The sequence below is a fragment of the Lemur catta genome, chromosome 7 (assembly GCF_020740605.2).
Source record: "Lemur catta isolate mLemCat1 chromosome 7, mLemCat1.pri, whole genome shotgun sequence".
NCBI classification, from domain to species: Eukaryota; Metazoa; Chordata; class Mammalia; order Primates; family Lemuridae; genus Lemur; species Lemur catta.
In genome coordinates, this window is record NC_059134.1 from 105,850,695 (window position 1) to 105,876,973 (window position 26,279).

At 53.8% G+C, this 26,279-nt stretch overlaps 2 protein-coding genes across 3 annotated transcripts; one reads left to right on the top strand and one right to left on the bottom strand.

Annotated features, from left to right (window-relative positions):
- Positions 1-1,208: 1,208 nt before the first annotated feature.
- On the bottom strand, positions 1,209-15,315 carry SF3B2 (splicing factor 3b subunit 2). 2 transcript variants are annotated; one of them, XM_045558429.1, is made up of 22 exons: positions 15,127-15,315; positions 14,924-14,970; positions 14,561-14,638; positions 13,548-13,787; positions 13,263-13,313; positions 12,045-12,162; positions 11,303-11,409; positions 10,874-10,970; positions 10,591-10,682; positions 9,987-10,202; positions 9,737-9,874; positions 9,482-9,562; positions 9,036-9,263; positions 8,251-8,400; positions 7,520-7,609; positions 7,300-7,407; positions 6,409-6,516; positions 5,981-6,123; positions 5,797-5,898; positions 2,034-2,133; positions 1,744-1,929; positions 1,209-1,433 (listed from the first exon to the last, which is right to left on the bottom strand). In XM_045558429.1, the coding sequence occupies exons 1-22, from the start codon at positions 15,257-15,259 to the stop codon at positions 1,362-1,364; spliced, it is 2,685 nt and encodes an 894-aa protein (XP_045414385.1). In that variant the 5' UTR covers positions 15,260-15,315; the 3' UTR covers positions 1,209-1,361. The 2 variants fall into 2 exon arrangements, with proteins under 2 accessions (XP_045414385.1, XP_045414384.1); XM_045558428.1 differs by having other exon boundaries at positions 11,303-11,412.
- A 3,177-nt stretch (positions 15,316-18,492) lies between these two features.
- Positions 18,493-25,701, top strand: GAL3ST3 (galactose-3-O-sulfotransferase 3). The gene is made up of 3 exons (XM_045556838.1): positions 18,493-18,657; positions 22,064-22,299; positions 23,966-25,701. The coding sequence occupies exons 2-3, from the start codon at positions 22,175-22,177 to the stop codon at positions 25,134-25,136; spliced, it is 1,296 nt and encodes a 431-aa protein (XP_045412794.1). The 5' UTR covers positions 18,493-18,657; positions 22,064-22,174; the 3' UTR covers positions 25,137-25,701.
- The last annotated feature ends 578 nt before the right edge of the window (positions 25,702-26,279 follow it).

Consider the following 26,279-nt stretch of genomic DNA (forward strand, 5'->3'; position numbering starts at 1 on the left):
CCAGCGCCGGGGGGCGGGCCGGGCGCTCGCTCGCACGGGGCTGTGGCGCGCGCCCTCGCTCCCGCGGGGGGTTCGCGGCCGGCGCGCGCGCGCTGCCCTCGAATCCGACGCGCGGGCCGCGGCCGGCGCTCTGCCCGCCCCGCGCCCCTCGCGAAGCTCCGCTGTTCCCGGGCGCGCCCGGCAGGGAGGGGGCTGCCGCGGGAGCGCGCCTCGGCCCCTCGGGCCCGCGCGGCGCGGAAGGGGCTGCCGGCCGCCTGCAGTGGGCGCCTGCGCCGAAGCCTGTTGACCCCGGCGGCCCCAGAGCGCGGTCGGCCAGGCCGGGCGCCGCCGCCGCCGCGGTGCCAGTGATGCTGGGTTCCCGCCCGAGGGCCGGCCGGGGCTCAGGGACCTAGTCCAAAAGGCCTCCCCGCGGCGGATTCTCAAGCTAAGCCCTGGCCGTCTGGAGCCAACCCTTTTTTCCCTGCGGCTCCCCTCCCCAAAACACCTTCCTTACAGAGTCCCAGAGAGCCCCTTGCTTACTGAATTTCTAAACTCCGTTCCTGCCAAGGCCTAGCCACGTCCTCCCCGGGGTCTCCCACAGAAACCACCTTGAAGCCTCCAGCCGTAGAGGCAGCACGTGACTTCTCTCCCCACTGTCAGCAAATGCCCGCGGGGCGCGGTGGCCCGTCTAGCCCGCCTGTCAGGGAGACTTCTCAGGACCGGGGGATTAGAACCTGGAGAAAGCAAGTCCTCTCAACACCCGCATACGCCCCAAATCCTAGGGACTGGTGTTGCTGAACCCACCACGGGCTCACACGGACTCAGAAACTTGGCTTTTGAGCTGTGCTCTCACAGGTGAGGACTTGGACTTCTGGCCACAAGGTCAACGAGCAAGGCCGACCTGGCCTACTTCCCGAGCCCACTGTTACTTCCCCAGCCCAGCCGGGGCGCTAAGCTGGCTATTTTTACTCCCCAAGGACAAAATAGTAAGGTCAAACCAGACCTAGAGATGCCTTCCCCAGAGCCTTCCTACCAAGGCGGGCAGGGGCAAACACACAATTTCAGCGTGGCTTTGGCTCCGCCACCACTCTTGACTGCAGCATCGGATCCGGTACAGGCCTGTGGTCACTGGGGCAGCCCAGCGGCTGCAGGAAGAGGCTATTTTAGTCCTTTTGCAGAAGGGGATAAAAGGAGATGAGGGAGGATCAGAAGTGCTACATATTCATCTCTTTCCTTGGAAACAGCTTTATTTACAAAACAGGTCTAAAATAACATGAAATGACAAGCTTTTGGGAAATGCAGGCAAGGTGGCTCTTGGGGACCCATGTGTGAAGCCCCGACATCCAAAGGGCCTAAAGGAGGGCCAGGTGTGTGACAGGGACCTAAAATTTGAACTCCTTGTATTTCTTGCTGCCCCCACGGCTGTCCTGGGGCTGAGCTTTCCGCTTCTTTTGCTAAAGGGGAGAAAGAGAAACAGGTTACAACAGGTTGAACAATCCCCTGAATCCCAAAACAAGAGTGGGCAGCCTCACATAGTTATAGAAGTCTCTGGAGGAAGTGCTGAATCTGGATTTTCTACCTCCCTCTCCGACTGGGATGAGTCCCTTCTCTCCCTGTGACTCAGTTTAACCATCCTTAAAGGGCAGGTTTCCAAGGCAGCAAGCATGGAGTCTCCCCGCTCTCACCACCAGAGGGCACCACTCCGCTGGAAAGGCAGACCCTGCCCTGGGCACTCTCCCAGCCCAGTTCCCCAGAAGCACCCACCTTCTGCTTGGCAGCATGCTCCGCCACCATGTCACTGAAGTCTTCCTTCTCCACTTGTGCCTGCTGCTCCCGCACATGCTCCTCATACTTCTGAGTCATGGCCATGGGATCCAACTCCAACTCTTCAGGTGCCAGGGCCACTTCCACACCTTGCAGCTCAGGGGCCGGGCCCTTCCGGCTCATAACCTGGAAAGGAGACCAGGGCCTTATCATCTCCAAAGAGAGTCCCAGAAGCCCTAGCTTCTGCCCCCTTTCATGTCCCCCCAAATCAGTGTCCTCCAAGTGCTCACCGTGGACATGTCATAAATGTGGGTTGATCCCATCATAGCTCCCCCAACGGTGGCTGTTCTCTTCTCTGGCAACACAGTGAACAGCTGAGGTGTCTCACTTCTGCAAAGGACAATGGGGTCAAGCCCAAAAAAGGAAGAGACAAAAGGGTCTCCAGGAGGGGAAGCTAAAAAAAACATAGGTGGCACCTCCACACTGCTCCTTGGAGAAATTTAGCAATACCCAGGGGTGCAGCCTCTGCAGTTCATGGAGGCCCATGAGAGAAAAGAATTGGGTCGGGGAGTGGAGGCACAGTGCTAATTCCAGGGGACAGAGCCTGGAAGGGATACAGAGACAGAGCTAAGGGGCCCCCTGAACCAAGTTAGGGGATCAGAGATCAGGAATGCTGCCTGCAACGAAAGGCTAAAGGTAAGAGAGGCGGCAAGTTTACAAGAGAACTTTGGTCCAGCGAAGCTGGCAAGAGAGAATAGGCTACAACAGTTCCTGCCCAAACCTGGCCTGTGGAGTGCTAATGTATTAACAGGTGACCCACACTCCAGCCCTTCCTATGCTGCAAGAGCCATCCCCAGCCAGTTTCACCAATGTCAGGGATTACACTGGGAACATGAGCAAATCTACCACTATCACCCCAGACTATGTCCTCATCTCTACCTCTCCCACTGGAAGAGGTGACATTCTCCTTAAAAAAGCCACAGTGCATGCCTTAAAACAGCATTCAGATCCAGTCAGGCCTCTGCTCAAAACCCTGAGGCTTCTGATCATTGCTTGAATAAAATCTAAGCTCCTTACCATGCAAGACCTAAAGAGTTCATAGTCTGGGCCTTTGCCCTAAAGAGGTCATTTCCCTCCTCACTACGCTTCTTTTTCTTCCTTAAATATGCAAAGCTTGAGACTTCTGAGAAGTCTCACAGGAACCAGATTCACCCTCCTGTCTGAAACAACCAAAAAATGGGCAAAATATATGAAAGAGTGGTTTTCAAAACATTAGACATAGGGCAAGGAAGGACAGTGATTCCTGCAAGACAGGAAACACTCCAGGTGAGCCCTTCAGTTGCCCAGCATCCTGCATTGAGAGTTTCTAAGCCACAGAACAAACAAGACCCACCTAGAGCCCAGAGGGCTCTCGGTGAGTTAAGATGAAGCTGAAAGTCCAGGGAGAGGAAGGCGGCTAGAATTTGCAGACAGAGTAATGGAGAACACAGCAGAGAGAGAGAACTTGAGAGACCTACAGAGTGTCCTAAAGTATTCAGGTGAGTACTGGGCAGCATGTGCCTATGAGGAAACTACCAAGGCTGGGGAAAGAATCGCCCAAAAGGATTAGCAGTAACAGTACCTGCCACTCAGTCAGCACTGGTAATAGTGATGATTCCCACTAGCCAGAAAGAAAAACCTCATTCACAAGGCACTGGGTAGAGCTTACAGAAGAGCCTTGTGCCTGTAGCAGGGAGGACTGAGCACTGCTTCAGTCCCACCTGATGAACCCAAAAAGCAAGACATGAAAGGACCAAACTGTTTAAAAATAACTGTCTCCCTGAACAAAGGTGAAGATGTACAGGAGTACAAAAATATCCTGGACCCAAGCAGGTAAATTTCACAAAGCCTAGCATTCAATCAAAAATTACTGGGCATGGCTGGGCGCCGTGGCTTACGCCTATAATCCTAGCACTCTGGAAGGCTAAGAAGGATCGCTTGAGGTCAGGAATTTGAGACCAGCCTGAGCAAGAGTGAAACCTCGTCTCTACCAAAAATAGAAAAAATTAGCCCAGCGTGGTGGCATGCATCTGTAGTCTCAGCTACCCAGGAGGCTGAGGCAGGAGGATCGCTTGAGCCCCGTTTGAGGTTGCAGTGAGCTAGAATGGTGCCACTGCACTCCAGCCTGGGCAACAGAGTGAGACCCTGTCTCAAAAAAAGAAAAAAGAAGAGCTTCGGTGAAGAATGTGACAACTTCAACAGACCTAACAGATGTGTAACTGGAGTTCCCAAAGGAGAGAAGAAAAAGGGACTAGAAAAAATATTTGGAGAAACAATTGCCTAAATTTTTCCAAAATGAATAAAAACTATAAACCCATAGATCCAAGATGCTCAACAAACCCCAAGCAAAGAAACATTCAGAAAACCACACCAAAGTACATCATAGTCAAATTGTTCAGAACCAGCAATAAAATCTTAAAAACAGCTGGATAAAAATGACACATTTATAGGCCGGGCGCAGTGGCTAATGCCTGTAATCCTAGCACTCTGGGAGGTCAAGGCGGGTGGATCGTTCAAGGTCAGGAGTTCGAGACCAGCCTGAGCAAGAGCGAGACCCCATCTCTACTAAAAAATAGAAAGAAATTATCTGGCCAACTAAAACATATACAGAAAAAATTAGCCGGGCATGGTTGCGCATGCCTGTAGTCCCAGCTACCCAGGAGGCTGAGGCAGGAGGATCGCTTAAGCCCAGGAGTTTGAGCTTGAGTTTGAGCTTGCTGTGAGCTAGGCTGACGCCACGGCACTCACTCTAGCCCGGGCAACAGAACAAGACTCTGTCTCAAAAAAAGAAAAAAAGAAATGACACATTATATACAAAGGAACGAAGGTAAGAATAATAACACATTTCTCATCAGAATCAATGCAAGAAAGACACTAGAGCAACATATTAAAAGCACTGAAAGGGAAAAATAAATTGTCAACCTAGAATCCTATACTTAGCAAAAATCTTTCAAAAATGAAGGTTAAATAAAGAACTTTTTAAGAGTACAAAGGCTGAAAGATTTCAAAACCAGCAGACCCATACACCAAGACATGTTAAAGGAGGCTTTTCAGGCAGAAGGAAAACGGTGCCAAATAGAAACCTGGATATACACAAAGAAATGAAAGAACGAAAAATGGTAACTACATGGGTTCATACACGATTCTTATTTAAATCTCTCTAAAGATAACTGACCAGTTAAACAAAAATAACAACCACATAGTATAGGACTTATAACACATATAAAAGTAAAATATATGACAATAGTGCAAAGGTGGGAGGACAGAAATGAAGTATAGTGTTGTAAGACTCTTACTACTACCCAGAAGTGGTTTACTATCACAGGAAGTTAGATCATGATAAAAATGCATATATAGACCCTAAAGCAACCACTAAAATAACAAAACGAGGTCTTACAGTTAATAAGCTGACAATGAAGATAAAATGGAATCATAAAGAAATGTGCAATTAATTCAAAAGGTAAAAAAAAAAAAAAAAAAGCCAGGAAAAAGGGAACAAAGAACAGAATGGATAAAGAGGTCATTTCATAATAAAGGGATTAACTCATGAAGAAGACTTAACAATCCTGCATGTTAATGTACCTAAAAATAGAGCTTCAAAATGCATGACTGCACGACGCGGGGCCTGTCTGAGCGCCTCTGCCCCTGCTCACGCTTATTGCTACCCCTGCCCCCAGGTCACCCTGTGGCTGGCTCTTTCCTAACCTTCAGGTCTCAGCTCGAACACCACCTCCTCAATGAGGCCTTCCCACCACCACCTCCCTCTATAGCCCATTACCCAGTTTCCTCTGCTTCACCGTCCTCATCCATACCTGAAATTACCTGGTTCTCTGATTACCTGTTTACCTCAACTGTCTCTTTCACCACTGACTCCCAATTGCCTAGAGTAGTGCCTGGCACAGAATTGGTGTTCAATAATTGTTAAAGAAGGAGAAAAAAGGAATGAAAGCCAGCCAACCTAGAAGCTGAAGGGAAGTAAAAGTCCTCCCCTCTCAGCCTGCCTGGTTTTCTCACCCATCCATTGCCTCCTCAATCTTCTTCTTCCTCAGCTCAATGAGTTCAGGGGTCTCCATTCCAGCTGGGACTGATGAGAACCCTCCGGGAGTGATGAGGCCACTGTAAAGAGAGAAACAAGTGCTGGAGTACAGAGAAAGCCCCCAAAGAGGCCACTTCAGAAAGGCAGACTCTGTTTCCCCACCTGTCTGCAGGGGTAATAAAGCCTGTCTCATCTGGTTTGTCTTCATCACTTTCCTCCTCCTCCTCTTCTTCTGAAGACTCTTCGTCAGATGGCTCCAGTTCCCCCCAAGGGGTCCGATCAATCTCTTCTTCCTCAGTCTTGGTCTGAAAGAGATCACTCATTCATTCAACAAATGTTTACTAAGCACCTATTATGTGAAGGCTTGTAAGCTGAAGGGATATAAGAGTAAACACAAATAATAAGCCCTACTTACCTAGGGCTCATATTCTAGTCGGGAGCTTGCATTAATATCTCAGGAGAATGTACACCCGTTTTCAGACTTTGAAATCTCAGAACACCCAGCTCCCTGATAATGAAGCCATTAAACCAACTACCTCTAACCTTCATGACATTAAATAAAACCAAGCTTGCCAGTCCACACCCCATACCTGAAATTCAGCAGCATTGGTTCCAAACACGTCTCCATAGAGTGGTTTCCCAGTCTCATCTACTGGGGGTTTGCCCCAGCCACCAGCGTGGTACCCAAAGGAACAGCTCTGCAAGAGAAGGAGCACGAATTGGTTCCACTGAGGCTCCAGAACACGGAAGCCCTAGAGGAAAGTCACACTCCAAAGTACAGAACACACACTTGAGAACTCTGGAAATTATGATTGCAGAATAGAAGTAAATGTCAGAAAGCATTAGAAAGCAAAATTAATAAGCAATTAAAATCTGCAGGCAACATGATGGGGAGACAGGAGGCAGAAGTATACTAATAACCATTTTTCACGTTAAAATCTATGCTGTCTGAAACCAAAACATGTACTTTAAAAACATGACTCCAATTTCTTATTGATTTTTCCTAACTTTGGGAAGCTGGCTTGTTTAGAATCTATTTCTCTTAAAGAGCAGAAATTTTTATCTGAAGTTTAACAATACTACTTTTTCACTTTAATGATTTTATTGGCTGTTAATTTTTTTAACTTAATACTTTTTATTTAAAAATAAGAATAAATTTGATGCCATTGAGAGAAAATCATTTCTGTCTGTCCATGTATCTACCAGAGACACTTGCAAACATATCCACCAAATGTTAAATTTCACTGTTTCTGAGTGGTGAAACTGTGGGTGATTGTTTTCCTCTTTGTACCTGTCAATTCTGATTGAATCCTTTATCATAACCATGTAATGTTTTTAAAGAACAAAAACCATTACTGTTTTTTTTTAAGAGAGACATAGTATACAAATATTATGTCAATAAAAAATTTGAAAAATAAATAAAATCATTCTCCAGTTACAAAGCAGAGGCAGCCGAGAATGAAGGGGAGGACAACACTCACCTCGGGAATGGGCGAGTTCAGGCCAGGTATTTTCAGGTTGGGGTAGGACGGGGGTGGCCCGTATCGCTGCATGGCAATCAGCCACGGGGGAGGGACCTTGTGGGCATTCTGCAGGAGAAAGGGAACAGGATACCGTCTGCCTAACCCTATCCCTGGCTCTCCCTTCCGCCCCAACTGCCACCTTCTTCCTTGCTTCCCCAGCCAGCTGACTGACACTCACTGGTCCTACTGGCATCCCCAAGGAAATCCTTAGCTCATCGGACAGATCTCCGGGCTTCTTCTCCTTCAGTCGCGTCTCAAACTCCTTCCCCTGAGGAAAAGGAAGAGCGAGCTGTGTTGTGGACGCCAGGCACATGCTGGCCGCTCACTGGCAAGAGGACATGAGAACGAGGATGACAGTCCCTCTGTGCTGCCAGGCTCCCACCCCGCTGCTCATTGCTCTTTCCCGGGCCAAGCCAGGGGGGAGGAATAAAGGTCAGTGCTGAGGGGAAAGGCCAGACCCCCAGTGCTGTTACTGACCCACCATGAGAACATGGCCCGCTACGACGGGCTTTCTCCACTATAAAATGAGGGCCTTCGGTAGGATGGTCTCCAGGATCCTTGCACCCCCAAAATTCCATGACATCATAGTGATTAATATTTCAAGGACCAGAAAAAATAAAAACTTTTCTCCCACCCCCAATATTAAATGTTTCCTAAAAGCATCTGCCACTTGGCCCCTTGTCCCTAATGCACTCACCACAAAGTATTATCATTTCAAAGACATGGTCTGCATTGCTTCTCCAAAAAAGGACTTCACTTTAAAATTGCAAATTCCATCTCATCCAAGGGTAGTTATGGGCAATTCTAAGGCAGAGGAGCTGCTCTACCAGCTTCAAAAGCCCTTCTGACCCAGGGTTAGCCTGTCATGACCCCACGGCCCAGCAGGCCTCCCCTAGGCCCCTCCCGAACCTCATAGTACAGGTCCCCGTGGATGGTGAGCTTTGGCTTGGTCTGCCACTTGAAGAAGGCATCATGCAGTTTCTGGTAGTCAATGTCAATCTTGCCCATCTTGGGTCGAACCTTCTCTCGCATTTTTGACTTCATGGTCTTCTGTTCTTCCTGTGGAGAATGGCAGGAGACAAGCCTTAACAGGTGCTCGCCAAGTTCACCTCATTAGAGAAACCTGGCTCCCAACTCCCAAAAGAGATCAGGGGAAACCTCAATTCTCTCACTCTGAAAGTCATCAAAATCCTTCCTGCCCAACCCCCCCAGAATTACATAATCCATACTGAACAGGATAGATCTTACAAAATCAGCCTTGGCTATACAGTCAATGATAGTCAGTAACTACTTTTTAAGCCATCTCATCAAGAGATGGAGCTCATCAGTTGTCTCTGGAAAGGACTGGCTGACTGGTGTCTAACTGGAAGGCAGAGGCTTCCCATGTTCTTTTGTTAACTCCCAAATTTTTGCACTACAGGCAAGTATTATTGCTCAGAGTACCTAATCAAAACCTTTACATTTAAGAAGTTACACAACCACCATGAATTTCCAGCCACAAAGCACATCAGGGAAAGGAGTCACCAGGTGAGCTGGCAGAGTGAAGGCAGGGGAGGAAGAGAGGGGGAGGAAAACAAAAGGATAATGAGACAAGTAAAAGTAGGTGGGTTTTGGGAACCAGGCTCCAGTTCTGAAGGAGGCTGCTGTGAACGGCAGAGATCCCGAGGGCAGGTCCGAGCCCCAGCCAGCCCCACCTTTTCCTGCAGGGCCTCCCGCATCTCCTGGATGCCTGTGCGTTTGATGAAGTCTGGCAGCTCGAAGGGGGGCTTCTCAATGCCCCGTTTCCCCTGCAGGTACTTGCGCTTAAAACACCAGTGGCGTGGCACAGGCACGGAGTTCCGGGTGGCCTTGAGGTGAACCAAGAGCTTAGGGTCCTGTGCCGTCACATCATGCATCTCCACGACATCAGGCCGAGCCACCAGCTGGAAAACACACAGCAACACGTCTCTAGAAAGCCCCAACCTCTCAGGTCTAAAGCTCTCCTTCTCTTCCTCAATAAACCCACACCCGAATCACCCAAGCTGCTCAAAGGCCTCCTCGACACCTCCCAAAGCAAAGCCACTGTGGGGTTCCAGGGACTCCTCACACGGTCTCCCGGCCAGGCTCCATCCAGGGCCTGCCGGGTGGTCTCGGGCCTCACCTGCTTAAGTTCAGCCACAGTGAAGCGATTCATTCGGCGCATCTTCTTCTTGGACAGCTTGGGGGCTTCTGGCTTCTTTTCCTAGAACAGAACAATCACCTCTTTCGAGCAGGACTCTTAGGTGTGAATCAAACTGCCCTGGCCACCCCAAAACTTAAGCCATCAAAGCCCACAAGACTTTGCACGGTCCCTCTCAGGATGTATCTTAGCCACCAGTGCCCAGAGCCCGTTGCCACCATGAGGGCTGGACCTGACCTGTTCGTCATCACTGCTGTCATCATCACTGTCCTTGTGCTCCTCCTCAAAGCCCTTCTTCTTGGGGGCTGCAGAATTCTCCAGTTTGTCAAGTTTCTCTGGCTCCTTCTCTTTCTCCTTCTTCACATCATCGGTGAGCTGAGGAGGCAGACCATATGGGAACCCCAACCCTGCAAGATGTCTCCTCTCTCACCTCGTCCCCGCGCCTTCCCTGTTTAGCTGCGCCCCTTCAGAGCGCTGCTCCTTGTACCTTGAAAGCCTCAAAGATCCTCTTGAAGAAGATGAAATTGGGCTCGTAGATTTCAGGTTCTTCAGTCACATACTCGATCTCAACATCGGCAGCTGAGGAGTCAGAGCCCCGGGACCGGGCTGAGTCTTTCTCTCGGTCCCCAGAGCTCTCAGATGACATCCCCCGCACCCGCTGGGGCTTTTTCTTCTTCTTTCGGTTCCGACGCTTCCGGTTTTTCTGTTGAGACAAGACAAACCAGCTGGGTCAGAGAATCTAAGCACCGTGCCTGCCTTCCAACGCCAAGCTCCTCACTCAGCGTCCCCAACAGTTGGATGCCCAGTCTCTTCCCCAGGAGGCAGTCTCGGGAAGGGGCCTCATGGTCAGACTCCAGAGTTCTGCCCCTCTCAAGCTGCGTGCCTCTTGGAACCCCAGCTTTTTCAGCTGTAAAATGTAGGTGTGTATGGCACTCAGAATCTAAAGGGCAGTTACGTGAAAAACATCTAAGATGCTTAGGACAGGAACTGGCATGAAACAGCAGCTGCTACTCCCTGAACACTGACGGCTGGTGTTCAGCACCCAAGCCCCGACTCCTGACACGCAGTCCAGACCCAGCTCCGGCACATACCTCTTTTTTGGATACGGACACTGTGTCCTCCTCAGTCTCTGACGCTGACTGGCCCAGGGATGAGCGAGTGTCTGTTTCCATTTCTTCTTCCTCTGCAAGGAAGGACGGTGGTGATCAGAGTCTCTTCTCAGTGCCACTGACCTGACACTTGGCCACATTAACCTACCTTTCCCGAGAGCCATTCTCTCTCTAAACCCTCCTCGGGGAAGGGGTGGAGGAGCGAGGACTCGGCCTCAGCCTCTCCAGGCTCTGCCGTGGCAGCCTCAGGACACCTCGCACTCACCCTGCTGAGAGTTCATCTCCTCCTGGCGGCTCTCCTTCAGCTGCAGGATCTTCTCCAGAGCCTGGGGAATCTTGGGGCCCACAGAGGGGTCATCCATCTGCCAGAGACCATCCAGTCAGAAGAGGGGAGTCGCAATGCCCTTTCCCTCTGATGTCCACTCTCCTACCAGGTGAGCAGCAGCAGTGGGCTACGCCAGCTGGACTCAGTGAGGTCTGGCATCCCTCAGGGAGGACCCCGGAACTCTGCCCCAGAAATGTCTCGCCAATCCCTCTGCCCTACTCTAAATGTATTTTAACTAAGTAGGGCTTCCTCCTGCCCCCAAAAACTTAAGTCCCCCCTCTTCACATAGAATCCTTCTCTAAAAATCCAGAAATAGCCCCAATCTGAACCACCACTCTCCTGTCCCTAGGAAGAAATCATCAGTCTCACCTCTCTATTCTCATCTCCAGGGGGTGGTGGGGGACCACGAGGCCGAGGAACAGGGGCTCCCATGGGCAAAACAGTGGGAGTGGGGCCCACTGGGCCCACCGGAGCAGCTACTGAGAGACCGGATAAAGAAATACAATGTCAGAAGAAACAAAACACCTATCTAAAAACTACCCTCCTTGCTGAAAGTCACGGTGGTTACCGTGCAGGGGGACGGGCGATGAGAAGGGAGCCTGGGAGGCTTTTGGGGTCCTGGTAATGTTTTGGGTCTTGGTCCAGGTGCTGGTTATATGCTGTGTTCAGTTCGTGAAAATTCACTGAACTGTACATTTACAACATGTGCACTCTTTAAAATGTGATAGATACTTAAAAAGATTTTTAGGCTGGGTGCCGTGGCTCATGCCTGTAATCCCAGCACTTTGGGAGGCCGAGGTGAGAGGATCATTTGAGGCCAGGAGTTCAAGACCAGCTTGGGTAACAAAGCCTCTACAAAAAAAAAAATTAAAAGTTAGCCAGGCATGGTGGCACCTGCCTGTAGTCCCAGCTACTTGGGAGGTTGAGGCCAGATGATTGCTTGAGCCCAGCAATTTGAGGTTGCAGTGAGCTATGATGATGCCACTGCACTCCAGTCTGGGCAACAGAGAGAGACCGTGTCTCAAAAAAAAAAAAAAAAAAAAAGGTTTTTTTTTGTAAACTTTTAAATCACCTTCTTTGCCCCTCCCTTCCATTCCAGGGCCTCACTCACCTCGAGGACCCAGAGGAGTGCGCACACCCATCTGGCCTAGGTCTTGTGGGGGCCGAGGGACGGGGGTGCCCATTTTGGCTATCTCCTGCTGCCGTTCCTGCTCCAGTAACACAGCTGCCTAGGGGAGGGAAGTGGGAGTGAAAACAGCTTGAACATGCATGTGGCAGGCAGCCCCTGGCAAATGCATTCTCTCGGCTGGGTTAATGGGCCCAAGGAGAATAATCAGGAACCACTTGGGGTTCTGACATCCCCTCTACCCCCACACTCCCAAGCTGCGGATCCAAATGGAGCAGACCTCTCATCACAATGGGCAAGTCCTAGAACTAACGCCAAGGAAAACACTACCTTCTCTTTTTCAATGACAGCTTTCTTCCTTAGAAGATTAAATTATATAGAAGAAACTTTTGGGTCGTTTTCTTATATCTACCCTTCAATATCCAGCACATTCTAAGCACAGACAGTACTTCATACCTATTTCCGTACTTGTTGCTTCTCACACTTACTTTTCAATACTCCTGAGTAATCCACTGGGTAACAACTGACACAACACACCTCTGGGACCAAACATCTTATATAACATTCTCAAACTTACACTCATCATATTTTGTCTAACAACAATATGAATGACTGAACTAGCTCAGAGACCTCCTCAGAGCACCTAGAATGACATCACGTAGGACCAGCTGGGGTTAGCAAACATTCTGTGTAATGGGCCAAATAGCAAATATTTTAGGCTTTATGGGTTATTGTATGGATTGTTACATATTCTCGGCTTGAGTTTTTTTTTTCTTATAACGCTTTAAAGATATAAAAATCATTTTTAGTTCAGAGGCCATACAAAAACAAGCCATAGGTCATAGTCCACCAATCAGGGGTGGGGAACCATGTGGCCTTCTAGATCCTTAAGTGCAGCCTTTTGACTGAATCCAAGTTTTACAGAACAAACCGTTTATTAAAAAGGGTGCAGCAGAGAAAGATGAAGCTTTTCTTGCCTCCTTTGGTGCTTAAAAAAGAAATATCTTGAAACCAGAAGACTGCAGGTTTTCCACCCCTGCATGGGAAAAATGGAATTCTTTGAGAGACACTGAAACTTAGTGAGGGATGAGTTAACCTCCAAGGAAAACATGAATGGTGCACCTCGTTTTGATCACTAAGCATAATTAGTGATAGTCAACGGATTTGATGTTGGGGGTCAAAGGTTAGGGGGAGGGGCATTACCCGCTTCTGCTGCTCCAAAAGCTCATGTTCCTTCAGTGAATGATCTCCCTGCTAAAAAACAAAACAAAAACACAAAAAAACAAACTCATACCAATGCCAATACTCCACTAGGATGATGTGCTACAACTCTCACTTCTTGAGATCTTTTTCTAGCCAAGGGCCTATGTTCTAGTCTCTAGTCCAGACCTTCCCAGAAGACTTGGCCCCAGGATTCAGCCCTGAGACTCCACTCCCCCTCTGGGGACCTAATGATGAGGCCCAGGCCCAGGTTTCTACCCGCCCTACCTGCTTGGCACGCTCCTCTTGCTGCATCAGCAACGCCGCCTGCTGCTGTGCTAGCTTCAGCCGCTCCTCCTCTGACAATGCCACAGGCTCACCCACACGGAGGGGAGGTGGGGGCCCCAAGTTTGGGGGGTGGGCCATAGGAAAGCCAAGGCCAAGGCCTGGTGGAGGTGGTGGGGGTGGCGGAGGAGGTTGCAGAGGGGGGAGTCCCATTGGTGGTGGTGGCATGGGAATGCCAGAGAGCTGTGGAGAAAATATCACCATAAACTAGGAAATATTTATGTATTCATTCCACAAACATTTGCTGGGGATCTACTATGAGCCAGGTGTTGGGATTCAAAGTCAAATGATACATAGTTTTTGCTCCATAAGAGACAACACACTCCATAGCAGTATAAGAGAAGAGAATGTTAACTTTGGGGCACCAACCAAACAAAGCTATCGACTGTCTCCCCAGAAAAATATTATGAACACAGATTTTGCAAAGAATTCCAGGAGACTTGGGGACACTTCTAAAGGCCATCTAGGAACTCCTCAACCCACACACAGAGATCAGTGGATCCCAGGTCAGAGCTGCTGCTTTAGAAAAAAAGACTCAAATCCTGAATTGAAAGAAATATGGAAGTTGAGAGGACTTAAATAAATAGAAATCACTGTGCTAGGGCAATGCAAACCCCAATGACTTATTAAATGCAGGGGTACGAAATCAAATCAGGAAGCCCTCTATGTCTCATTGAATAACATGGGACTTGTACCCTGGGAGGGCAAAGAAGAGAGTGACTGCTTTCAGGTGAGGGAGGATCAAATCAGGCTTCCTGATATTCAAACTGAATTTTAAATGACAGAATTTGAGGAGCAGACAGTAAGAAGACAAACATCAGCACTAAAGAGAGAACTGAAGAGCTTCCAATTCTGTTCTTCCCTGTGCCATCTGCTACTTATTACACATCCCAAGTACACTGCATGTGAGAGGAGGGGCTCGGAAGGGATCCCATGAAGAGGAACAACCTCTCTACCTGTGCTGACATGGGAGGGGGAGCAGCTTTGTCCCCATCTTCCCCTCTCAAAACCGGCCGATTCAGCACGATGCCAGTCTGCAAAAGAGAAAAGAGGACTCTAGGTCAGCCCAAAAGGAGCTCTTCCCCTAAGTGTCATTCTCTCTCATTCAACAAAATTTACCGGTGCCTGTCTCGGACTGAGCGCTGGAAACGACCAAGATAGATAGAAGTGATTACAATAAAGCTGGCAAAGGCAAGAACAAGGGAAAAAAGGCAAGCCTCTGCTTGCTGTGCCGAGGGAAGAACGAAAACAGAGGCGGGAGGGGTGCTGAAGGCCTACTGCAGAAGCTCGGTCTATCCTGACGTCCCGCCAACACTTACCTGCCGAGTGTAGGTCTGCAGCCGCTCCACCAGCTCCTCGCGACTCCCTGCGGAACAAAGCTCAGGATCAACGGGGCAGGCGGACTGGCCAGGTCAGGGCCCAGCAGCCCGCCTCCGCCCCCCGCCCCCGGGTCTCCCGGGTAACCGGGCTCCGCTTCTCCGCAGGCCCACGCAGCCCCCTCCTGACCGCCCGTGCTCCTCACCCTGGATCGGAGCTCCGATCTCTGCCAACTTGGCCTGAAGCTCCTGGGCAGCCCAGGCGCCATAATGCCCGGGAGGTGGCGGCGGCGGCAACTGCAATTCGGCTTTCGGGGGCTCGGGAAGCTCGGTCGCCATCTTAGCCGCAGGAAGGCGCGCTCCCCACCCGGAAGCTCAGACCAACCTCCGGGCCCACTTCCCGGAACTTCCGGCGGCGGCGTACGCCGCCTCGTCTCTATGGTTGGAGGGCTGTGCGCACCGAGGCCTGCCTCCTGCCGTCCGCGGACAGGCGAGATTCGTCCCCGACGCCCTTTCGCTGATGGCCCCTCGGCGGCCCGGTCGCGTACCCTTCCGGGAGCCCCTGCGGGTCCACCGCCGGGCTGCGGCACCCGAGCGCTGCCGGCCGGGCCGGGAAAGCCGGTCCCCCCGGAGGGGGCGCTCTCGGCGGCTCACTGGCCGGGGCGCAGGCTCGGCCTTCCGGCGCGACTCCCCGCCGGGCGAGGGAGGCCCGGGCCCTGGCGCGCCCTGCGAGTCCCGAGGGACGCGTCCCCCGGCGGCCGCGCGTTGCGGGCGCCAGGCGGGAGGTTGGAGCCGACGCCTGTGGCAAAACAGTGTGCGATTGTCCTCCCGCGCACCCCGGCCCACGCATGTATGAATGGGCTGAAAGGGGATCGGAGCCGCGAGAGGAGCGGCCCGCCCGGGCTGAGCTCCAGCTGCCGACCGGGGGGAAGGGCGACACTAAAGCCCCTTTTTCCACTGCCCAGGCCGGCTCAAATGTGGTCTCCTACGCTAAGCCTTCTCCCGCTTTCCTCTCCTTCCTTGGAGCTCCCGTAATACATTCAAATCGCCATTCGTTAGGTCTTTCTTGCCCTTCCTCCCTAGCTCCACCTGCAAAACGTTTGAGCAGGGACTTGATCTTTTCTGTCTCGCAGCACCTGCCGTTCAAAAGGCGCCCAATAAATGATCACTGAAAGAAAGAAACTTTCTGGCGACAGAATTTGTGTCTTTTTTTTTTTTTTGTCTCGAAAATACATCTGGACCTTTTTCTTTGCTTGGCCCCTTCTGCCTCCCACTCCCCGCTCCACTCCCTGTGGCCTTTGGGGCCGAGGTGGCATCTGCCGTTGATCCTTGCCTCCCCACCTCTGCCACTAGCCCTGTCCTCTGACTGACAGCCAGGCTCACTGTGTGTGTGTTAGGTTGGGTTAAGGAGCTGCGAGACTCAAGTGAAATGGTCTCATTTCCTCCACACTCACACCCTTCAGATCTTTTTTCTAGCTAGCTTCTTTTCACCAACTGAAGTAGCTGGGAGCAAGGAAAAAAGAGTGGGGCATCCGGCCAGGTGCAGGGGCTCGCACCTGTAATCCCAGCATTACAGGAGGCCAAGGTGGGAGGATCACTTGAGACCAGCCTGGATACCATATCGAGACCCTGTCTCTACAAAAAATAGGAAAATTAGCCATGCATGGTGGCACATGGCATAGTCTCAGCTACTTGGGAGGCTGAAGCAGGAGGCTCCTTTGAGCCCAGGAATTTGAGGTTGTAGTGAGCTATGATGACACCACTGCACTCTAGCCAGGGCTAGAATGAGACCTTATCTCAAAAAAAAAAAAAAAAAAAAAAAAAGAATGGGGCAGAGGGGGGAGGAGAGAAGGGGCAAAAACCTACCTAATGGGTACAATAAACACTATTTGGGTGATGGGCACACCTGTAGCCATGACTCAAGCATTACAAAAGCAATCCATGTAACCAAAACTATTTGTACCCCCTCAATATTTTGGAAAAAAAATAGGGCACCAGATCTAGGGAAGGTGAGGTATTGGAGCAGAAAGCAGCAAAGGGTGGCTCACATCCTAGCACTGACTGGGAAGTTCTCTTCCTCCTACCCAAGACTTGACCCCCCCCCTCCCGCCCGCTTCTGTCAACATCACTATCCCAGGATCCTGCTGCCACTCCCAGAGGAGAAGCCAAACCCAGAAAGGACAGCACAGAAGAAAGAACAGTGCCTTCCCTCCAGCTTGTCAGCCCACTCAGGCAGACCCTTTGTAGCCCAAAGGAAGGCTCTTCTGCTCCCTGTACCTGGGTCAGCGCAGGGCAGGTCACCTGAGGCTGGAGTCCCCAAGGTACAAGTAGGTGCTGGGGAAGTGGGAGGGGTCTCTGAGGCAGAATAAACTACGGGCTAAGGGTGGGGCCTCATTTTATCACCACAGCCCTGGGAGGCAGGCAGGGTACCCTGCTCCCCATTGCACAGAGGGGAAGATTGAGGGGCACAGAGAAGACGACCTGCCCTAGGGGCCAAACTGGGGCCACGAGCATTTCCTTCTGCTGAGAGTCTCCATTCCCTTCCCCTCCCTAACAAGGACCCTCATAAAATACCTACCTATAGCCTGTGGGCCTAAAAGGTGGCATCCAGCCCCCTCCAGTCCCAGCTTTGGGTGGCTGCCCCCACTCCAGGATCCTTGACTTACCAGGCCCAGAGTGAAGGAGAAAGCAGGGGTGCCACAGAACTAAATGTGGGGCTCTTGGTGTCTGGCATGGCTTTGGGAGGTGCTGCTGCTGAGCTCCCAGGTGATAGGACCTAAGGACCAAGATGGGAATTCACAAGGAGCCTTCATGAGCATCACCTCTGCTGTCTCTGAACAGCTCCAAGAACAGCTTCCCATTTTAGAGCTGGAAGCAACAGGGCTCAGGGAGTTGCCTCTTGACTCTGAGACTTAATAGCAGAACCAGCATTGAACTTGGGTTCTCTTGATTCCTGGTACAAGGTGCCTGGGCAAGGGTCCCTTCCAGTCTCACCAAAGCTCTAGTCACTAGTGAGTGGGTCTGGAGTCCCAGTGAGGAGGAGTGGGTAAGCAGCATGGGGTGGCCTTGGAGGGTGTTGGGGACAGGCTGGAAGGAAACTCGTGCACGAGGGCAGATGGGACCAGACAAGGCTGGGGTTGTGCTCCTCTAGGGAGATGGACAGAGGAGGAGAGGAGGGAGGGAAGATGTGGGTGCCTGTAAGTGTACCCGTGTCTCTAACTCAACCAGGAAAAAGGCTCCACTAGCCCAAGGATGACCAGTGGGGCCCAGGAATACCCAGCAATGCCAGAGTCTCCAAACACTTTCCTGGCCTCAGTTTCCCCTTCTGTTGAGTGAGAGAAGGGCGCTGGCCACATCGGCGCCGGACGCTGCAAGGCTGCGGGAGGAAGATGCTTGCTTCCGAAGCCACCACGGGGAGAGTGTTCACTGGCAGCAGCAAGCCAGGGAATCCCTCTCCCCTTCCCGCTTTCTTTCCCCTCCCTCTCCCCTGCTCCCAGCCTGGCCCCGCCCCTGCCCTGCCTCCAGTGTGCTACGGGGGGCAGGGGGCGGGCGGAGCGGGGAGAAGGGAGCGGAGCGGACGCCGCCACCTGATCCCATCCAGGCGCAGCGAGGAGCCGCCGGCACTTGGCGCGCAGGGCCTCCAGCGCCCTCGGACCAGGTGCGGATTTCGGCACTAGGGGCGAAAGGCAGCAGCGGCCGCCCGCACCCGGGCTGGAGGCAGAGCCCGCGCGTGGGGAGTGAGTACTGCAGTGACCGGCCTGGGGCTGGGGGTGTACCACAGCGGGATGGGGGCCGAGGGGGTGGGAGAGTGTCTTGGGGGCCTAGCGCTGGCGAGCACGAGGACGGGGGGCGCGCTACCCCTGCGGAGCAGGAGAGGACCCGGCGGGAGGGTGAATCTGGCCTATCCCGAAGGGTGACCAGATCCTGGTGGCTGGATCCCTGGGTGAGGGTGGGATGAAATCGAGGGAATGGGAGGTGGGGTGGGGGTGGGTAGTGATGGAGAGAAGAGGATGAAAGAAATTCGGAGGCAGGGATGACGCGGGGGTGGATGACAGAGAAGGGCTGGGGGGTGGGGGGGACCTAGTGCTGGCTTGGAGGGGAGAGAGGAGGAAAAAGAGGGAGGTGGAAAGATGTCTGCTTTCCCAGGCCTTTAATTTGTAGACCCCCTCAGACCTTCACCCCTGCCTCTCAAGTGCCCTGGGTCAGTTTGCCTCCTCACTGGGCCGTGGCACCCCGCGAGTCAGGAGGGAGTCTCCAGGTCACGGCGCGGCAGGTCTGAGTGGTCCGGGCGCCCCTCCTCTAAGCACATCAGCGTCAGTCCAGAACTCAGAGGGGACAGAGGAGAAAGGGCTCATTTAGGAGTGGGTGGGCACCCCAGCCGTTTTCAAAGCTCCAGCTGGCTACACCATGTCTTCCACATGTCTTCTTCGGTTCCCTGGAGAAAGGAAAGCGATTTGCAAAACGGGACAGCAGCCTGAGGTAGATTGTTCTGACTAAAATTAGCACTGACACTCTGATGAGGCTGGGCAGTCTGACCTGCCTGGGGACCTGTGGGGACCTCTCTCCATGGAGAAGACATCAGGAAGAATGGGGAATAGTTGGAAGCATCCGAGGGCAGGGGCCAGGGCCACCGCTCTAAAGCCTGGCCCCAGCAGCAAGGCCACCCATCCCACAGCAGCCTAAAGGTCAGAGGGAAACCCAGCCCCAGGCAGCCCCTCCCCGGGTACCACTGCCTTGACCCGGTCTCCAAAAGCGGCATCCCGGAGTGCACTTGCCAAGGGAAGGAAGGCCTCCTCCAGGGTCCAAGGGCACCTCTCTCAGGACCTGGAATGTTTAGCCTGGCTGAGTGCCCACCCAGAGCAGAGGGTTACTGCTTCCAAATACCTGAAGGTCCGTCATGGAGAAAAATGTGTGTGCCCTAGGAGGGCAGCACACGCAGCAGTGCAGAGAGGTGGAAAGGGCAGGCTGAGGAGGGCACGGTGAGTAGCAGGGTGCTCCTAGCTGTCCCAGAAAGAACTGGAACAGCTGAAGCTGCTCGGAAATGGACCAGGCTGTGTACAGAGGTGATGAGCAGCCTGTCATTGGGGGGAGACAAACAGAAGCTGGTGCCCACCTCCAAGGGCTGGTGTCCCCGAGTGGGCCTCGGACTGGGGTCTGCCTGTCTCCCCAGAGTGAAGCCATGGAGGGGAGAGGGGAAAGATCTGGAGCGGGGTGCAGGGGCACCAGGCACTCTGTGGCCGGGGGAAGCTTCTCCCCAGGAGAGGTTGGCTGTAGTGCCCCACAGGCTTGGCCTCCTTGGCTGACCCTGACTCCTCCAAGAAATAAGGTGGTTTCAGCAAGTTTAGCAGAGGTGGGAACTGACTTGTCCCCTACTTTGTCCCCTTGGGAAACTTCCCTCTGGTCACCAAGTCCTCTAGGCAGGAGGAGTGACACAAAGGAAGAAGGTGTGTATCCTTAGAGAGCCAAGGGCTCTCGCTCCGTCCCACAGGCTGCCCCAACCAGGCCGGGCCAGCCCTTCTGTGCCCAGCAATCCTTGAAAAGACAGGAGGGCCTTAGGCTTCCTCCACTATGCCCCTGCCTGCCCTCTGCAGCTGGACCCTTCACCACTCGGCTCCAGGCGGATTAAGTCTGTCTGTAGGCTGGTGGAGGAAACCAGAGGTATGGCCCAGAGAGAAGGTGAGGCACAACCAGGACATCTTTCCACCCAAACAGGTTTAAGTGTAATCCAGGATTAATGCAGGGGGGGGGCAAGAGGAGAGACTGGAAGCCAAGCCGAGGGCCCCAGGGGAAGGTGATGGTCAAAAGGGTTTTCATATTACCTCACCCCTCCTGGGACCCAGGTGTGTCCTAGTTCCAGTTCCACATACATGCACATTCCCGTACGTTTCCAGTCCCCCCTCCCTGCCCTTTGGAGAGGGGTGTCTGTGACAGATGAAGCTGAACTTGAACCTGGAGACTGAGGCTTCTGAGACAGTGACCGCACCCTAGCCGGGGGACAGGCATCTCTGCTTAAGCTGACTTCCCAAGGGCTGGGCCACCCTTAAGCCATGGCTGGAAACCAGCCCTTCTCCCGCCCTGGCTCCTGCTGCTCACCTGAGATGGAGGCTCACCTTATCCTGGAGATTCTCAGCAGGGCGACAAGCAGGAGCCACTTGTTTACCCCTCCCCACCCGACCCGGCTCCTGTCCCAGGCTGCCGGCCCATTGCTTTGGCCGAGCACCTCAGCAGTCAGCTGACGGCCGCCTGGGTTTCAGGTGTCTGGGGATGGAATCCAGATAGAGTTCCAGGATTTCAAGTCCCCCTTTCCTTTGTGGATTTCTTGCTCTTAGGCCCCCAGGGCTGGAGCCCACCTGGGAGGGCTTAAGGCTAGAAGCATGCAGAACTGCCAGAGTCTAGGGCAGGGATGGGGAAATCAGTTCTTTATGGAGACAGCACACGTGGCATCTAAGGGCACAGACTTTGGAGCCACAAAAAGCAGGTATGAATCCTAGTTCTACTGCTACCAGCTGTGTAACCACGAACAAGTGACATCATCTCTTACAGGCTCAATTTCCTCATCTGTAAAGTGGGAATATGTTAGGGAATATGGGAATGTGTAGTGAATACTGAATGGGATTAAGCATGTGGCAGAGTGACACTCAGAGTACACCCGCAGTACTGCTCTGAGACTCGAGGAGGTGATGGCCTGCTCAGTGTTTCTGAGGAGCTCAGTCTCTCTGGGGTCAGGACCAACTCTTGGCCGAAGCAATCAGGCAGGGCGTCCTGGAGAGGGGGAAACCTTGAGTGGAGACTTCTGTGTTCTGAGCCAGGCCCTGGTGTCGAGGCCAATCTACCGGGGAAACAGATGACCACAAGACAGCGAAGAGTTAGGGGCAGGTGGAGGGGCAGAGACAGGACTCAAGGGAGGGAGCGGCTACAAACCTGAAGGCCTGGCCACACCCCAGACCCTGTAATTCCACCCAAGACTAGGTTATCTGGAGCAGTGAGGAGATAGGTTCTTGGTAATGAGAGGGAGGAATCTGATCTGCCCTGGCCTCTCTGCTCACCCCACCCACTGGAGCTCGCCTTCGCGGCAGTCCTGCTGGGGCACGGAGCCCATCGCCCCTGCCCACTGCAAACCTGTCTGCCTCCTTCTCCTGCCAGGCTTCTCAGGAACACTGGCCCTGCTACCAGAGCCGCAGGAGCCCCCATGAGTGCCTGCAAAGGGAGTCCTGGATAGCAAGTCCCTGGCTTGTCCAGGGTGGACATTCCACCATGCCAGCCATCGTACAGCGCCTGCAGCAGGCCACCAAGATGATGAGCCGCAGGAAAGTCCTGCTGCTGGTGCTGGGGTGCAGCACTGTGAGCCTCCTTGTCCACCAGGGGGCGCAGCTCAGCTGGTAAGGGGCGGGGCCTCGGCGAGGGGCGGGGCCTCGGCGAGGGGCGGGGCCCAGGGAGGCGGTTCCTCCAGCGGCTGCTGCCTGGCTTAGCAAACTGGGAGCGCCTCCTCCCATCCTTCCACCTGCCAGCAGAGCCTCCTGCTGGGCTTTGCTCCTTCCCCCTACTCTGAAAGTGTTTCCTTACATCCCTCTAGAGCCACACAGGACAGGTCTTCACTGAAAGGGTGGAGTGACTTACTCAAAGTCGTAGTTAGGGTTACCTGGGATTCAAATCCAGCCCGAATCCCACAGCACACAGCTGAGCGCCTCCCCCGTGGACTTCAAACAACTTCTCACCGCTTCTCTTGTGCTGGGTGAGGGCAAGGCCCCTCATTTCTCTCGGTCTAATCATCTATAAAGTGGGACTGATGCCATGTGTGGCCCAGCTGGTCACCCTGACACAAGAGACCAAGTGGTAACTAAGGGGAACCCTGACCCTGCTCCTGACTCACTGTGTGAACCCAACAAATCCCTGCACCTCTCAAGGCTTCCGACTCCCCATTTTCTACACTGTCTGCCCCTGCAAATGGTGCGAATGGGTCCAGCCCCCTTGCCAGATGATTTGCTGGTTTGAAATCCCAAACATCCCTGTTTCAAGAACAAGGAACAGAAACAGAAGCTTCGAGAGGGCCAAGGTTTTTATCTGTTTTTATATACTACTGTATTTCTTGAGCCTAGAACAGTGGCTGGTACATAGTGGACAACTGAAACCTATTTATTAAATGAATGAATGAGGCTCCAGACGCTTTAACAAAAACATAACAGATGGGTTGCTGCAAAGCCCAGTGCCACCCATCTACAAAGTGAGGGGCCAGTTAAAGAGTAAAACAGAAAGACAGCAAGAGAATTTGGTGACTGAGTTGTCTCCAGATTTTATGTAGGTGATTTTTCTCTTTCCAGTCCTCGGTTTCTACATTCGTAAAGTGGGATTCCTCAAGGATCTCCAGAGGCCTTTGTCCTTTTGTTAAATAGTATCAATTTCTGCATAAACAAACTTAGCAGCTGAAAACAACGAACATTATCTCACAGTTTCTGTGGGTCAGGAATCCAGGGGTGGCTTTACTGGGTCCCTCTGGATCAAGGCCTTTCCTGGGTTGCAACCACCGTGTCTGTTGGGGATGCAGTCTCATCTGAAGGCTTGACTGGAAGGGACCTGCTTCCAAGCTCACTCGTGGTTTTGGCAGACTTCAGTTCTAGCAGGCTGAGGGGCTGAGGGGCCAGTTCCTCCGGGGCTGTTGCCACTGTGGCACCTCCCCATAGGGCCGCACACAATATGGCAGCTTGCTTCCCTCAGCGTGAGTTACCCTGTTTTGAGTGAGATTGAGAGAGACCAAGATAGAAGCCACAGTCTTTACGGTATAATCTCAGAAGTGACATCCCATCATCCCGGCCCTCTTCTATTCCTTAGAAGCACCAGTAAGCCCGGCTCAGACTCAGGGGAGGGGAAGACACGAGGGCGTGACTACCAGGAGGCCAGCAGGGGCCATGGGGTCATCTCTGAGGCTCCCGGCCACTGCCCTCTACTGTTGCACGAGCAAAGCCCACGACGGGCGCCCCTCGGGGAGGGGCAGGGGGCGAGCAGCACCCGCCTCACACCCTCCTCCCCGCACACCCCCCGGCCCGGCAGGTACCCCAAGCTGTTCCCCCTGAGCTGCCCGCCTCTGCGGGACTCGCCGCTGCGCCCCAAGCACACGACCGTGGCCTTCCTGAAGACGCACAAGACGGCCGGCACGACGGTGCAGAACATCCTGTTCCGCTTCGCCGAGCGCCACAACCTGACGGTGGCCCTGCCGCACCCGAGCTGCGAGCACCAGTTCTGCTACCCGCGCAACTTCTCGGCGCACTTCGTGCACCCGGCCACGCGGCCGCCGCACGTGCTGGCCAGCCACCTGCGCTTCGACCGCGACGAGCTCGCGCGCCTCATGCCGCCCGGCACGGTCTACGTCACCATCCTGCGCGAGCCGGCCGCCATGTTCGAGTCGCTCTTCAGCTACTACAACCAGTACTGCCCGGCCTTCCGGCGCGTGCCCAACGCGTCGCTCGCCGCCTTCCTGCGCGCGCCCGAGGCCTACTACCGCGCGGGCGAGCACTTCGCCATGTTCGCGCACAACACGCTGGCCTACGACCTGGGCGGCGACAACGAGCGCAGCCCGCGCGACGACGCCGCCTACCTGGCGCGCCTCATACGCCAGGTGGAGGAGGTGTTCTCGCTCGTCATGATCGCCGAGTACTTCGACGAGTCGCTCGTGCTGCTGCGGCGCCTGCTGGCCTGGGACCTGGACGACGTGCTCTACGCCAAGCTCAACGCGCGCGCCGCCAGCTCGCGCCTGGCCGCCATCCCCGCGGCGCTGGCGCGGGCGGCGCGCGCGTGGAACGCCCTGGACGCCGGGCTCTACGACCACTTCAACGCCACCTTCTGGCGGCGCGTGGCGCGCGCCGGCCGCGCGTGCGTGGAGCGCGAGGCGCGCGAGCTGCGCGAGGCCCGCCAGCGCCTGCTGCGCCGCTGCTTCGGCGACGAGCCCGCGCTGCGGCCGGCCGCGCAGATCCGCACCAAGCAGCTGCAGCCGTGGCAGCCCAGCCGCAAGGTGGACATCATGGGCTACGACCTGCCCAGCGGCGGCGCCGGCCCGGCCACCGAGGCCTGCCTCAAGCTGGCCATGCCCGAGGTGCAGTACTCCAACTACCTGCTGCGCAAGCAGAAGCGCCGCGGCGGCGCGCGGGCCCGGCCCGAGCCGGTCCTGGACAACCCCCCGCCGCGGCCCATCCGAGCGCTGCCCCGCAGCCCCCAGGGCCCCTGAGCGCGGCCGGCCTCCAGGAGCCCAGGGCCTGCCCTGCCCGCCAGGAGTCGGCCTGGGGTTGCCTCCAAGGCCCCCCCCCCCCCCGTCAGGGCCCTGTCTTTCCAAGGGGATTGATTGAGCCCCATGTTGAACTTTGGGGTGTCTCTGAGCCCACCTTCCTATCATGGGCTGAGCCCCGTCGTCGGGGATGGCGCTGATAGGCTGGATCGAGCCCTGGGCCACCCTCTCCTTCCCAAGTGATTGGTGACTTTGACAAAAGGCCTGAGGGCCGTCCAGAACTGCCCCCCTGCCTTTTTCTGGGGGCTGAGCCCCACACGTGTCTTTTGCAAGTGGGAAAAGCCCAGGCCCCAGAGACAGGCTGAGCCCCGAGGAGAGGCTGCTCTTCCTGTCTGCTGTGCGGGGCTCTTGCTCTCCTCCCAGGGCTTCAGAGGCCCCTGTACTGTGTCTTCCAGGTTCTGCCCTCCCCACAGACCTAAGCTGCTCCCAGACTCCCAGAACCCAGAGTTCTTGGGTTGGGTTTTTTGTTTGTTTGGTTTTTCTGTTTTTTAATAAAACATCTTTAAAACATGCAAGTTGTATGTCAGTCATTGAAAGCCAGATTCCCCATGTTTGCGGATGCAGCAGCTGCCAGGAGGAACTGTGGCTGTAGCAATGAGGATGGGGGCTTCCCTGCTGCCCGCCCTCCGCAAAGGCCTCCAACCTTCCTCAACCCCACTCATTTTCTAAGTTGTTCCTTTTCATTCATTCATCAACATGTACTGAGCATCATGTCTATAATTTGGAGATACACGTGAACAGGCAGATGGGGCTTTTGTCTCATGGAGCGCATGGGGAGATGTTGAAATAGGAGCAAGACGTAAGCAAAGGAAGCACTGGAGGGGTTAGAACAAAACTGCACCTTCTTGGGCAGAGCAAGGCTGGCAGGCGGGTCATTTCAGGTAGGGAGGTGCTTAACTCAGAATTTTCCTCCTGCTGTGAGTCATGACCTCACCACTGCCGTCCTCCCTCTCAAGGAGGAGACAACTCTGACTCAGGTGAGGACCAATCCCTCCCCCCAGTTTCCTTCAGCACAGCAAGATACCCAGCACTTTCAAATGGAATCTCCCTGAAGACCAGCAGAGGATAAGGACTTTTTCTGTCACT